This window comes from Ranitomeya variabilis, chromosome 4 (assembly GCF_051348905.1).
Source record: "Ranitomeya variabilis isolate aRanVar5 chromosome 4, aRanVar5.hap1, whole genome shotgun sequence".
Lineage (NCBI taxonomy): Eukaryota > Metazoa > Chordata > Amphibia > Anura > Dendrobatidae > Ranitomeya > Ranitomeya variabilis.
Genome location: NC_135235.1, coordinates 194392406 through 194408274, shown reverse-complemented (window position 1 = coordinate 194408274; position 15869 = coordinate 194392406). Strand labels below are relative to the sequence as shown.

The 15869-nt window shown below is 44.8% G+C and overlaps 1 protein-coding gene across 1 annotated transcript in view; it reads left to right on the top strand.

The window, feature by feature from the left end:
- Positions 1 to 15869, top strand: part of CYTH2 (cytohesin 2) — a 31262-nt gene that overhangs the window by 5218 nt on the left and 10175 nt on the right. Inside the window, exons 2-8 of the mRNA XM_077259520.1 lie at positions 6663 to 6810; positions 6999 to 7065; positions 7833 to 7951; positions 10598 to 10678; positions 11118 to 11230; positions 12327 to 12475; positions 13249 to 13360. Coding sequence (XP_077115635.1) covers positions 6663 to 6810; positions 6999 to 7065; positions 7833 to 7951; positions 10598 to 10678; positions 11118 to 11230; positions 12327 to 12475; positions 13249 to 13360 — 789 coding nt within the window. The remainder of the gene's footprint in view (positions 1 to 6662; positions 6811 to 6998; positions 7066 to 7832; positions 7952 to 10597; positions 10679 to 11117; positions 11231 to 12326; positions 12476 to 13248; positions 13361 to 15869) is intronic.

The window sequence follows — 15869 nt, the reverse complement described above, 5'->3', positions numbered from 1 at the left end:
CCAGTGATGGGCCATCCTTGTGTGCACAGACCTTCACAGCAATCGATCGAAACTGCGAGAATAAGGCTGGGGATACTTGGTGGGTTCTGCTACATCACAGGTCAATAAAAGATAATGGGGTCACATTGCAACCCCTGAGGGTACCATAACAGTCAAGTCACACAAAATCCAACGCACTAAGACTTCATGTCACAGTGTGACTCTGCTCACTTGTATTGCACTGTGATGGAGCAGCGACACATGGCCAACTCTAGCCACGTGACAGGTGTCGTGGCCAAATTCTATGCGTATCCCCAGTTTGAGTCTGCCCACAATCTGTCAATTTACAGATTGGTTTTGACTGGCTCACAGGAGAATCCTCCGGTGGGCCACCACCCTCTCATATGAGCAGTACTTGGCACAATATACTGGAATCACTTTGTATAGACAGAGGCAGCATCTTATTCATTTACCAATCTACCCAGATCATTGTTATATTAATTTGTGATTGAAGATAATGTCATATTTGCATATAGCTGAAAAGTGGGGCCCAGGAGTTCGTTACTGGTGGGCCCTTGGCGCCCGAGTACTGCGCTCTATACAGCCATGTAGACGTAACCATTCAGTTGATTTCCTAAAGGATGAAATGTCATACCTGCCTGGCTGTAAGGCCGTGTTCACATGTTCAGTATTTGTAAGCCGAAATCAGGAATGGAACAATCAGAGGAAAAGTATAGTAGAAACACGTCACCACCTTTGTATTTATCACCCATTCCTGGCTTTGGCTTACAGATACTGATGGAAAATAGGCCATGTTCAGTAAGGCTGGTAGCTGCAGCAGGAGCCTCCCCCCACTGTTCTGTTATAATGGGCAGGTATACAAAGCCATCCCCTCAATTCTGCCTGCCAGATAAATCGTTAAAAATAAATATCTTGTGCAGGAATCGTTAGATGCCCATTTTTCCCTCTGAACTGTAAAACACCTTCTTGATACTTTATATTTCGCTTTCTGTTATCTTGATATTTTGTTGTGCGTGTTTTTCCACATGTCTATAAACTATGACTGTGCTCATGCAAAAGATTAGTATCCCAGCCTTTCTAGCATCAGATGGAAAGGATATAATGCCAGCGATAATCATCCCAGTGATGGCTACTTATTGCTTCATTAGCCCCCGGCTTATCTGTAATACATAATCTCTGCTTAGGCCGGGTGTCCTCCATACAGCACCGAAACCATCAGCTAATATAGTATCCATCACTGACTGCCATATGTCCAGCTCTGCATGGTACCAGCCCTCACGCACAGCGCCCCCTGTGGGCGGCTGGGAACCTACATAGGGACCCTTGAGAAATCCATAGATGTGGCTTCTATATTGTAACCCTAGAAAACAGGATGTGGTTGTAGTGTCTGTTAATGTTTCATGGCTTCTGTGTATCCCCTAACAGATTGGAAGTGACCTGTGACCTCTTTGTATGGGACAGAAGCCTCCCTTAAGTTAAAGGGATAGTATACCGCGTCAGGGTGTCCGCCTCCAGTTGGCGTATGCGACCCTAAAAATGATGCACGACAGCGCATGTTCTCCTCTCTGCCGGCACCATTATAGTCTATGGCCCAGTCATACGTCCAGATCCCGTTTTGAGGGAAGAAGGCACTCAGGCCCTGATGGGACCCGCGAGCGTGGAGAAAAGCGCAAAGTGAAAGCACCCTCTGATATTGGTCTGCTGTGGATATGACGCATGTTCCTCCATTGTGTTTAGTGTGCCCTCCATTCCTCACATTTCCTGCCTATGACTTAATAGTAAGGTTACACAAGCTGTAATCTGGAGATAATGTGCAGAAAGGCCACTTTTATTACGTGAAACCCCCCACAAAATCCGGCAAAGTGTTCGTCAGCGCGGTGCCAGGATCTGGATTTCAGGATAAAGATTGCTTTGTCGAGGGCATGCACCGCTTTGGTATCTGAAGTATCCGCAGATAATTTGCATCTTGACTTCGCGGTTACCCATCCAGCGTGTCTGGACACAATGGCTCCTCTTATTTAGCCCTCTCGTTTACCAAATGTCAAAGGGGTAATCAGCCTGAAGTTTGGCATCCATCCTGAAATGTCGTTGTTTTTTTCTGAGATGGTTAGTGGGAGAATACCTTGTACTCTTCTGCAGACCGTCTACAAGTCCTTATTGGTATAAAACCTCTTTGTCATGAGAGAAGGAGGAACTGCACGTTCTCGTGTGATATGGTGATATCGCAGACAAAGCTAGTAAATATATTACATCCATTCCTGGACTGGTGGCTCCAACTGGCCGGACTGGAGTCAAGTAGGGAAGAAAGGAAATCAGAGTAACACGAAGCGTTCTGCTTCTTCTTATAACAAAGTGCACAGGTGGCATTTTAATACATTTGCTGCAGTAGACTGTGTTATGAAGACTTCCGATGTCCATACATACTTGGCCAACTGTTGGCCGACAGTCAACATCTTTCCCTCTTCGCTCGCCATAGACACGACTGCTCTGCTGAAAGCTCTCCATTGGGAAAGGAGAGGAGCCGCTACCGGACAACTGGCAATGACTTATCTGCCTGGAAGAGCAAAAGGATCTGGTGTGAATTCAAGCCACCCGTTCCTGATCTCCCCCTAGAAGTATCTTCTGGGGAAGTGTCTGAAGGCCACCATATACGTTACATGGCTGTCAACTTCCGACAAAATCTGAGGGTTTGTGAAACCGAAATTTATAGTGTTGGGGCCTCTAAGTGCTTTATTGGTGGGGTCTGGGTTGAGAACAAACCTAAGCCCCCATAAATATAAATCTCCCAAGATGTTCTTTTTTTATTTTTAAAGGGATCCTGTTAAGTTTGGTCACTATTTAAAGCTTTTATCTCATTACTGTGTAGTAGAAGACTAGCTCAAAATCGCCTTCCTGGCCACACATGGATTTGCTTTCACAGAAAATGAAATATTTTTTTATGGAAATGTTACAAGGTTCATACAGTCTGTGTCACTTCAACACCAAGTTATAAAAATAATGCCAAAGCTTGATGTGAAACATCAGCGTTTTATCATCCAGGGAAAGCAAGTTCCAAGTGCCGAACTTTGGCATTCTTTTATAGCCCAGGGTTGAACTTTGTTGTACAGACGAGGGAATTGAGAACTTACCGCGTTTACTTGTAGTGGCCCCACTAAGGTTAATGGATTTGTGTGAATGTGGCGGCAGGTCTCTGATCAGTGCACGGGATCCTCCTCATTATGTATCATCGAGTGTCACCCTCATGTGCTTGATTAACATCTCTTCTGTGACAGTACATCAATGGTTTCGCCCTTGAAGTCTCCACTACTTTCCCAAGTATTTAGCGGTGTCTTGACATACAGAATGGAGAGTGCTGTGCATGTACTTGAAAGTCACTAGTTTCATGGGCTATAGATAACATAATGGCTCAGTGGTTAACACTGTAGACTTGCACCACTGGGGTCTTGGGTTAAAATCCCACCACGGACACAATCTGCAAGGATCTTGTATGTTCGCCCCGTGTTTGCGTGGGTTTCCTCCAGGTTCTCCGGTTTCCTCCCACACTCCAAAGACATACTGATAGGCAATCTAGATTGTGAGCCCCAATAGGGACAGTGATGATGTCTGTAAGGCGCTATGGAATTAATGGAGCTATACAAGTGAGTAAAATAATGTATTGGAGGTGACGGTCAAGTCAATGAGCTGTGATGGTGCTTGCTGAGGGATAATGCAGGCTAGCCATGAATCTGCCTCACATACAAATGCATTCAAAGTTAATTTTCTCTATTTGCAGTCAGGGAGATCTGTTTTTCCAAGGTTTTTAATACCCTACCTACCAAGCAGAGTAATTAGTGACCCTGAAGCTCCTAACAGCTTCGCTTTTTGATTTGAGAACCTTGTGCTTTCCCTCAGGACACGTAACTTTCAGACGTCCTTCCTGTTTTCTGCCGGGCAGTTTTTCTGGATGTAGAGTTACGTGTGCTGTTTCCGTGTTTTGCATAAGCTGATCATAGGAATCTGATGTCGGACAAATAATTTTAGTCCACAGCTAAAACCCTCAGCTACCCAAGTACGTCATCATCTGAGGAGGCACAGGCGCCGGGCTTTTCCTTCCCACAGTGGAAGGACCTGTCTGCTGGTGGCTATTCATGTTAGGTTTTGCTAAGAATTGGCTGAGATAGAAATCTGATATCTGATCGTTTTGTTCTGGAGAACAATGGTCCTTAGGACATCTGTCACCACAGTGAGCAGCTAGTGACCCAAGAATTACATATAAGCATGTCTATAAAATGTTTAGGAGATCTCCACAGGCATGAAACGATGAAGTAAAACTGATCAGCTGGTCACCCTTTTTTCGTGTAGGCTCAAAGAAGTTGTCTCATGATTGATTTTCAGGGGAGCACCGCTATCCTACCTTTTGGCCTCCTGCTCGCCCGGGGCGGTGCACTCCTAAATGATTAATGGTTTGGAGCAGCAGCATCATCACAACTGAACTTGTGTGCTATCGGGGCCACAAGGATCATGGAAGATTCAGAGCAGCGCTTACTGCCTATGAGACCTACCACCGCTGATGGATTGCAGAGGTGGCCGATAACCTAAACAGCTGGTGCATACAGCAGATTTTTCTCATTTAAATGCTATCCATGGTTTACGCAGATGGCACTTATACCTATCCTATTCTGTTGGGATGTGCACATGTCCAATTGTTGTTTTTTTTTTCCTCTTCCTCGGAAAAACAATCAGACATGTCTGTGTTTACTTTTCTCTTCCTCGGAAAAACAGACATGTCTAATTTTGATTTGAGTGTTGGATCGAAATCTTATCTTAGGCAAGTGTATGGGTCTATTTGAAAAAAGAAATCCGTGTGGTCCGATTTTTCATGGACTAGCAGAATGGAGAATGTGACTGTTGTGGAGGGCCGAATCAATAGGCTGAAATTAATTCTGTTAAATATTATTGATATTCTAATTTTATATGAATATTTCTGAATATTGAGCAGAATGAAGTATGCTGACTGATACTATATCAGTCCCCTATATACAGGATTAGCTTCTTGCGCTGCCCCGTATATATAGGGGGAGCTTCTTGCGCTGCCCCGTATATATAGGGGGAGCTTCTTGCGCTGCCCCCTATATATAGGGTGAGCTTCTAGCGCTGCCCCCTATATACAGGGTGAGCTTCTTGCGCTGCACCCTATATACAGGACAAGCTTCCCGCGCGGCCTCCCGACATGTACAGGGCGAGCTCCCCGCGCATATGTAGGCACCCATACATGTATTTAAAAAAGACAAAACACATACTACCCTCACTCCCATTCCCTCAGCGCTCTGCTACAGTCTCTGGGGCTCCATTTTTTTTCTTGTGGCTGGTACGTACATGATGGTGCTGACTGATGACATCGGGGAGGCATGTGTCAGAAGAGGCGACAGGAGCTCCCCTCGAACTGCTCTGCGATATTGCATTGCGGGAAAGTTCCCTTCCCGAAGATGTGTGCCATGTGCATTATGATGAGTCAATCCGGCCATGCTGTCCTGGAGCCCCGGGCCCCAGGTGGTAGCCCAGATTGCCTTCGCCTATGATGACGAGTACTCTCGAACCTCCTACAAGGTGCGATGATCGTCCTTTGTTTACAGTTCACCAGTGATTACAGCTAATTCACATTCTACATACATACAGCTAATTCCATCAGCATGGAGCATAATATTGTAATTATTGGTATAAATGAGAACATGTATTAAATGTAGCCTTATCGTATCAAATAGGACTTTGTTTTACTGTATGATGAGAATTGTCTGGTTATAGAGGGGATTTATTTATTTATTTATTTTTTTGCTTCCATAAAACAAAAAGCACAATGACTTCTGTGTTTTTCGTAGCAGCTGTGAAATATTTATATCAGTGTACAAAGAGCCAGTTCTTGGGTCTCTAATAAATGGTTGGAAATCTATGACCCGAGCTTTTAGATTTGATTCTCTCGCTTTTTCACTAACAATGCAAATTCAGTCTGTAATAATAGTGGCAAATCAGAGTCTGCTGAATACATGGCATTGTATGTGGTAAGCGGCAAAATGATCAAGGAAGACAGTACCAGCCATAAAAACCGAACTCCCTAGGAGCGGGCTTCCTGCTTGCCTCCATTTAGGGGCTTTGTCTGACGGAGAACATGTTCTAATTGTGAACTGTGCCTCTGCTGGCCGGGGAAGCTCAGCTGGCTTGCAACTTACCGTACAGCGTTGTGTGCTAGCCATTCAGAATGTGGCCCCCGGGCAACAGGTTGTGCACATCTGCATTAATAGTCAATTTATTTGTTTTATACTGGGATCGTGAAAGATGCAGCATCCTTTCGGTGATATCAGGCCTGCCCGGAATGAGCGTCCCAGTGCAGTTTATTTATAAGTACACCCTCTGTAGACCCCAGGGAGTTTCTTCTCTGTGCACGAGTCCAGCCTGAGGTCGTCGGTAACGTCAGATCGTGCAGTCATACCTGCACATACTTGTCCTGCAGCTCCCCGCACACTCCTTGGAGATGGGAACTAATTCTCGGGAAGACTGGTGGGGTGACTTGTCAGAACGGAGCTGCTTTCCCACTAACTATACTACTTTTTTTTTTCTCTCCGCTACAAATACTTGGCAGCTGACCATAATAGGTCCTGAGTATGTTTGTGTTGTGACTTCCTCTGTAGTCCCTGCTGACCTGACTCCAGAAGAACGTATCGAGCTGGAGAACATCCGCCGCAGGAAGCAGGAGCTTCTGGAGGAGATCCAGAGGCTGCGCGATGAGCTGAGCGAGGCTATGAATGAGGTGGAAGGCCTGGAGGCCAACGAGGGAAGGTATCTATGGCTCTAATAGTCTTACACACAAGGTGAACTCTAATAAATGTCAATATTAAGATTGACCTCCTCCAAGTTGGATCCCACAATAAAGTTCTCCATGAATTCTTTCTGTATTTAATAGCATTATATAAGCAAGTGTGAAAAGTATACATATACTAATATCTTTTCTCTTTTTTTTTTCTCAGCAAAACTTTGCAAAGAAACCGTAAAATAGGGATGGGCAGAAAAAAGTTTAATATGGATCCTAAAAAGGTAAAATTATCTTTTGACTGGTCTCAAGCTTCTTCTTGCAGTACAGCACCTCCATAGAGCTGCGGTGTCGTGAAGCCGGCCGGACTGATTAAGGGACCATGTTACAGTGGTTATCCATTGATTTGTGTTCCTGATTATAATGATGGCTGCACTTTATCCGACCTGTAAAGTGTAGCTGAACGGTACATGTCAGGCAGTAAACACGCTACATTATGCCACCACTCCCAGCATTTATACCCCTGGAGTCAGATGGCCAATTCACCAGGAAATGCACGGCTCTCGCTACACTTTATCAGCTGTTTTCCTTTGATATCTATATTCACGAACTAGGAAAACCAGCGTCTTAAGACTATGAGGCCATGTCTCCACTCTTCTGCTCTGTTGGATGGAGCATGACTGCCGAAGTCATAATTGACAGCCGGCTCCCCACTGTGTAACTGCAGGGAGCCAGCAGTCGGAGTGGAAGGGGAAGAGCTGCTTTGTTAATGTAGAGCAGCTGAAACTCTGGCAGGAGCCGTTGGTGACCACTCTGAGCCGGTGCTGGGTAGACCAGGCAGGTAGTTGGCTCATAGTTTAAAATAAAAAGTGCTGGATTAAGTGCAAAATCCCTGTGTTTCTCCGCCAGGAATGTATAGAAAAATGTGATAATCAAAGCAGATCGCCGTTGCATAATTTCATGTAGACATCAGGAAAAAAATCAGCAAGCGTTGTTGGACTTGGGAACATTGGCCTTAAGATTTTTATTAATTTTTTTGTCTACTTTTTAGGGCATCGTCTATCTCCAGGAGAATGAGTTACTGAGGAACACTGCAGAAGACATAGCGCGCTTCTTGTACAAAGGGGAAGGGCTGAACAAGACCGCTATTGGGGACTACTTAGGAGAGAGGTAACCCTGAGCTTCGTGGAAATTGGAGGAAGACAATCCATGCTTTTCATGTTCACTAATATCATATTATGCAATATAATATATTGGATGTACTCTATTAACTCTTTCCTGTAGCAGCCAGTTTTCATTTTTGTACTTTCGTTTACGTCTCCCCGCTTTCCAAGAGTTCTAAGATTTTTTTTTTTGTTTTTCTTTTTGTGCACCACCACCATAGTAGGAAATGCATCTGTATAAATAAAATAATAATTTTTAATGATACCCTTTTTTGGATATAAACAATGTTTAAATCGCATTTTTTGAGGGACGTGCTGTGACCAAATTAGTTGTTGTGTGTATGGAGTGTCCAGATAAGAGGTAGCACCTCTGGTGGAGGGCTTGCCGTGTTCTCTTAGGACCGCTCGCACATCTTTGGTACTCAACTCTCACCTGTACCTCCAAGTAGCTGCTAGTATGCGGCAGTGGGTACACAATGGAACATCGCCTTGGCGGGTGGGCCAAACCAGGTGAGGGTAGCCGATGGTTTTGAGGCGATGGTTTGCGTACCCGTGCATGTGAAGGATGGATTCCGCAGATTGTACCGAAGAAACTATATAAGATTCAACAGACAGAAAAGCGATTCCCAGCAAAGCGTTATGGAGCACTGAGCGATCGCAGCGAGGCACGTATAGGATACAGCTGGCCAGCTATTTAATGCCCACCTATTTCCATTTGTCTCGACTAGCTCTTGCCACTGGGACTCAATAGGCACGGACGACACAGTGAGCCTAACGACCTGCACAACTCTTCCTCACTTTAATCTAAGTAATTCAAAGTCCTGTGGCGAGGGGGAAGTGGCAAAGCAGCAGGTGTGGAATCACTGTAAGCTATAGTCATGAACCTGCACAGAGGCCGCCCAGGGCATAGGGGCCGAAGCTGCAGTGGAGTTTGGCAGCCCAGAGTGTCAGAACAGTCCTCTTTAAGATCACTCTGCTCACCTCCGTTGAGGAAGAGCTAGAAAATGTGCCTCCTAGTCTACTTCACCTTGCCCTGGCCAGCCTACCACAGCTAGGGTAGGCTCATAGCGGTTTACACACAAAGAAGAAAATGATGGTGCTCAACCTTGGCACATGGAATGCAAGAACTCTGCTAGAAAATTTCAAGGCAGACAGACCTGAGAGAAGATCGGCACTGGTTGCTAAGGAGCTAACGCTCTACAACGTGGACATAGCAGCTCTCAGCGAAACATGCTCAGCAGATAAGGGCGAACTGACAGAGCATAGTGGTGGATACACACTTTTCTGGAGTGGTCGAGGCAATGCTGAAAGACGAGAAGAAGTTCTGGTATTTGCCATCAAATCTCGCCTTGTTCTTATCCAGCTTCAGAAGGGCATCAACGATCAACTCTTCAATTCCCACTTCCAAACAAGAGGCGTGCTACACTGATTAGTGCTTCCACCATGACTAATCTAAGTGACATTAAGGATAAGTTCTATGATGAACTTGACACATTTATCTCGGTATTCCCACAGTCAGAAAAGCTCATTATACTCAGAAACTTTAATGCTAGAGTGGGAACAGACTATCAAAACTGAGGAGTCCTTAGGAGATACTGCATTGGCAAAGTGTAACAGCAATGGCCTTCTGGTCCTCAAGACGTGTGCCACACATGACCTTCTCATCACCAACACGCTGTTCCGTCTACCCACTGTCAAGAAGACATTGTGGATGCACCCACACTTGAGGCACTGGCATCATTGACTACTTCATTGCCAGGAAGTGGGATAGGATGGACTTTGATTGAGAGCCATGTGTGGTGACCTCAAGCGCTTCTATGATGTGCTAAAGGCTGTATATGGACCCCAATCATCCAACTCCTTATCTCTCCTCAACGTGGATAGAACCAAGCTGCTGACAGAAAAGAAACAGATTCTGGAACGGTGGGTTGAGCACTTCAGCAGTGTCCTTAATTGTTCTGCCATTACAAACGACGAGGCTATTGCTCGCCTGTCGCATGTAGAAATTAACAAGGACCTTGCTGTTCTTCCCAGTGAAAATGAAGTCAGGAAGGCGGTAAAACCATTCTCCTGTGACAAAGCTCCTGGAAACGATCCTATACCTGCCGAGTTATACAAGGCAGGAGCTCTATCCTGATACATATGATGACTAAACTACTCCAGTCCATATGGGAAAAGGAACAGGTTCCACAACAGTTTAAAGATAATCCACATCCAGCATAATCCACATCTACAAGGAAAAAAGGCAACTTTCAATCTTGTGACGGCCATTGAGTCATCTCCCTTCTGTCCACTGCTGGGAAGATTCTGGCCCACCTCTTGCTCAACCGCCTCCTCCACCACCTTGAGCAAACTCTACTACCTGAAAGCCAATGTGGCTTCTGTGCTGAACGTGGGATGGCAGATATGGTGTTTACGGCGCATCACCTCCAGGAAAAGTGCCAGGAGTAACGTAGGAACCTTTTCATTACCTTTTGTCGACTTGACCAAGGCTTTCGACAGTCAGCATAAATATATTGTCTTCTGCAAATCTGATTGTGCACCTAATGGTCAGCACAGATTTCCCCTGCTAATTCTTCATCTATCACCCCCATATTCTTATGTTAGCACTGCTTTGCATCTGTTTAAAACTTTCTCTTTTTATGCTTTTTAGGGAGGATTTTAATATTTCTGTTCTTCACGCCTTCGTGGATCTCCATGAATTTACAGATTTAAACCTTGTCCAAGCGCTCAGGTCAGTGACTGCCATTATTAAAGCTCATATGTTGCCGCCGAGCCACGGAGCTGCTTCTTATTGTTAGCCCTGTGCAAAGAAACGGGAACGTTTGTGTGAAAGAGGAAGCGGTCATCGGACCACAGCATAAGCAAAAGTCTTATTCAGGAAGCAGTGAAGGCCGCAGTGGCCGCCTGATGGCGCGTACTGATCGCACCCTACACGTATAGTGCAGCAGGCTCGCCTTTCCTCTTCAGATGTGGGTTTGTGCAAGTATGTGCAGATAGTTATATGTTCTGCTACTCCTGCCCAACACATTTTGTTTGTTTTTTTACTTTTCAGACAACCTATTTTCAAATACATTTGAGACCCCCTGTGCACAATTAATATCTTATCTTAATGTCTGCAGCAAATGTGGCAGAATTTCATTTTGCTTTTGTTTTTTCTTTCATATGTTCAGGCAATTTCTGTGGAGTTTTCGTCTGCCGGGAGAAGCTCAGAAGATTGACCGCATGATGGAGGCTTTTGCTCAAAGATATTGTATGTGTAATCCAGGGGTGTTTCAGTCCACAGGTATGGATGGATGATGGATGGACTTTTGACTTGCTTTTCTATATAAAAAAAAATATATTGAGGAAAAAAGTAAATATAAGTATTCACCTCCAAAGTCTGCTGAAACTGCTGTAGAGAAGATCTTTCATGTTCTGGTAATGGCTGTTCAGACATGATGGCCGACGCTGAAATCCTGTACAGAAAATAGAAAAAATATTTCAGTATCTGTCTTTTAACCATCTGCACATATTGCACATGCTATTACGTGCTGTTTGGTCCCCATGTGTGGTGCAGGCTCATACCCTGCAGGTGCCAGCTGTGTTAGATAGTAGGCATCTGTCTGACAGCACTAGTAATTGTACAGCCCCATCTGGAGATGTTTCAGAAATCACATTTGTGTATTCTCTGATCATCTTGTAATCACTCTGCAGTGTTATGTCTCACACAGGAGTAGAGCAGAACAGGCAGGTTACTCCTGTGTGAGACATAGTGAAAGTCTGCTGTCCCTGGAGAGCAAGTATGAATTACCTGAGCTGTAATCATGCGCTCTGATAGAAGGGCTTGTAATGTGACACAGCTAAACTCGGTTGCACAGTTTCTCTCCCCACACTAACTAATGCAGGAGGTCAGCCCAGAAGATCAATAGACCTCAGACTGAGAAACCTGCTCTAAGCTAGGATGGGGGCATGTTCTTTTACTCCTGATTTTTGCTGTCTCATTATGGTTGGTCATCATCATACAGGGAGAAGTAGGACACGCCCCAGTGAAAATTGTCTGGTACCTTTTTCTTTTTTAATCCAAGTGGATGTTAACTCAGTAAATGCCAAATACTTTGCTAATATCTCCACAACTGAGAGGCGAATTATGTCCTGTGTCCAGTTCAGCATGAAAAATGTGGTGAAAGGTCTTCTTACCCTGACATGATGTTGGCCATATTGCCGGGTGTGACCAGGGTTGCTCTATGTATTACTACCATTCCTTTAGTCTACTAGTCAATTATAATAGACCCGTAGCAATGTGTGATAACAAAGCGTGTGATAATCACCGCACAGCGCTGACCTGATTAGTTAAATACTCGATTATTTATTTGCTGTGTTTTTGCTTGTTTCCTGCACAGACACCTGCTACGTCTTGTCTTTTGCGGTCATCATGTTGAACACTAGTCTGCATAATCCCAATGTTCGAGACAAACCCAGCGTGGAAAGATTCATCTCTATGAACAGGGGCATTAATGACGGAGGTGACCTTCCCGAGGAACTGCTTCGGGTAAGACTCGTTAACTGTTAAGTCTTACCGAAATATGGAAAGGGATCCTGTTACTAGATTCACGCTGCCGCAAACCAACCGCAGCACGGATCTGGGCCTGACTCCGCTATTACAGATGGGCTTAACGCGGAAACGTTGAGGCGTTTCAGATAAACCCTAGTTTGAAGCTCTAAAAGGAGAGATCTGATCAGTCCGGGGCCCTTGCCGGCTTCTCCCCAATCCTCTCCAGGTAGTGGTTAGGTGTCTCCCTATGTACACACCGGAGGGACCTGTCAATCAGCTGGAGCGGTGCAAGGAGAAGCCAGCAGGGGGCAGCACCGGACTAGTGTCGCCTCTCCCTATGGTTCCCAGGCGGATTTTCAAGCTGTGCTTTCTCTGAAAATATACCTGACCGCAATCATGCAGCCCGGCTCGTCCCTTTAATTACACTTACAATAAAATGCACTTGTCCAGAACTGTCATTCATCAAGGGGGTTGTCCTCCTTTTGCAGATGCAATGCATTTCTTAATAAATCTGAATGAATAGGCTCTCTGATGGATTTTCAGTTTGCTCATTCTGCAGCCAGTAATAGACAGTGCAGCACAGAGGCTATAGAAGGTAAATGGTGCTAAGTTTTTAATTACACCAAATCGCACAAAATAATTTTTAACCCCAAATACTTGTATTTAAGTGTTAAAAAAAAAATGGACCACAAAGGTGGTCTACCCTTTTACACTGATTTTTGAGGCTTCCACTGTAGTATTACTATTATATTTATTTATTTTTTATATAGAACTTGTATGATAGTATCAGAAATGAGCCATTTAAGATCCCAGAAGACGATGGGAACGACCTGACTCACACCTTCTTCAATCCTGACCGAGAAGGCTGGCTTCTTAAATTGGGTAAGACAATTAACTGTGTCCGCTCTGCTCCTCTGTGCTCTCCGGCGTCCTCTATTGCCCTCCTGCCCCGTTCCTCTGGAGCCACGTAACCTGAAATGCAGTCCTCTTTCCAAATCTGTGTAGTCTTACCGCAGCGTGGTGCGTATGCGGCCCTGGGGGATAATGGCGTCCTGGGAGGTAGCGCTTCCTCTGGTGGGTACATAAATGTATTGGGAACATAGGATAAGTTATAACCTAATAAAAAATGAAATCACATTTACCTGACTTCTTATTGTAATTTTGGTCTGTGGCGTTTTGTTAAACTGGCGGCAGACTCTACTTTCTGCAGCGGATTTTCAGTTTGAGCTGCCCTGCTTCGATCACATAGTGGAGTAACTTGAGAAATTCACCCCAAATTTTATGTATATGTAGCATGGACTGTGGGAAGCCGATCACATGCATGGAGTGTGAATTGGGGCAGATTAAAGACAGATTTCCTAATTTGTCAGATCCGACCCCTACGCGTAATAATGTTCTATTCTGTGCAGGGGCTGCGTATAGCACAAGCTGATGGGAGGGGGGCACAGACGTGAAGATTGTTCCCATAAAACCAAAACCGTCAGTGTATGGATTCCAATATGCGTAGGTATTGCTAGGGCCCGTCCTTCCAGCCTGGACCTCCGATGTGCACGCAGTGTGTGACATATGGCGGAGGATCCTCTTCTCCGGGGCCTGGCGATACATGCGCTCCTTGCCTGGTCCCCACGGCGGGCTCTTCGCCAGGTTCCTTGCTGTAGTGCTGACTGTGCCTAGAGGATTTGTATGTGCCTTGATTTCCACCTTCCGTTTATGTAACTTATTTTTCCTTTTCTCTTTCTCCTGACTCGCCCGCCTGCCTGCCCTCTCTCCCTCTCCTCATCGTGTATCCCTCTTTCTTTGTCCCCCGCTTTTTCTTTTTTTATTCTTCTGTACCTTGTGTACTCGGCCGCTGATGACATTTGCTCTCGTCTTCTCACAATAACTCCCCAGGAGGTAGGTAGAGCTCGGCATTTCTTCTTCCGTCATCATAGTTGTGTGTTTAGAAGATCTGTGCGTGCAGCAATCATCGGATGATCACATGTTTTATTTTATGTGCCTGACGGGGGTCTATCGTTTCAACTAAGCCTGTAATGTCCGAGTGGCACCTTCCACAGTGAAAATCGATAATTGCGGCGTTCACACGAGCAGTTGGCCTACTTAGATGATGAGCTCTCTGGACCTTCATGTTAATAAAGAAGCCCTCCTCCTCCCATCAACCTTTTTATCTTCGTAATATATTGCAGTTGTCGTATTATACAGCACTGTTTACTTACAATTGCTCATTTTGCTTTTCTACCCAGTTAATTGTTTTGTCTAGGACCTCAACTGGCTAGCTAATCCCTCTAAGCTTTATGTAGAAACAGGAGGTGAAGAGGGGAATGATCTCTGCAGGGAAAAGAGACCTCCTGTTTCTACATAGAGCAGAGAAAAGAGAAGAATTAATTGGGTAGAAAGGTAAATTGAGCAATTGTAAGTGCGCAGTGCTATGAAGAGGATAAAAACGTTGATGGGAGTGCTTTTTCAAGTGACGGATGTCTCTTAGACCCCTACTTAGGGTTGTTAATAGGAACTATACGTCGTAAAAATAGATTGTCAATAGCTGAAAAACCACTTCTGTGCCATTCTATAGGTTCAAACGTCAGGGTGACCCATGTCTGTGCCCTATTGGAGCACATGGACACAGTCAGTTAGGGTCCCCCAGTCACATCTACTGTGCTGCAAAGAGGAGGCATGCTTTCTGGTAAAGGAGAGATCGTATTTTCGATCCTCCAGGGTTATGTTTTCCTTCTAGAACCCTATTAAATTTTATAGTGTAAGGCCATTTTCACACTGGCCAATGGGGCTATTTTAGACTCGTACTTCCTGTCCTTCCAGGAAGAGTTTTCAGCATTCTCACAATCATCAGAGGCAGGATTAAAATGACAGGTAACACAAACCTTTTTTTTTTTTTATATATTACTTTGGGTAGTTTTCTGATGACATTCCCTATAAATGTCCCTAAATGGCAGGGTGTATCCTGATGTAATGGTAGTCACCGGCTGCAGTAACACAGGGCAGCTCTGGGGGGGGGTCTGCTAGTCCTTTATATAATGTAATCTCCAGACTAAATATCTGCTTCTATATAATGAAATGTCAGTAAGGTCTCGTGCACACAAGTGAATGCGAAAAACTGCATTACTGCCCTTCCCTGGGGCCATGCCTGTGCTTCCTGTCAGCAAAATGGGACTTTTTCACATGCACCCCACTAGCAGCGTGGTCCCATTTAGGACAACCCCATATAGCTGGGAATACCATGTGCTTAGTTTTGGTGATGGCTCCCCTTTAGTTCTCACACTCATGTGTTTTTTGTTTTTTTATTTGCTTCCATGTGGACTAATTTCAAATCTCAGAATCTTAATTCATTGACAGCAAATGACTAAAATAAGTGTTCACATCTCATTCCACGATGTTC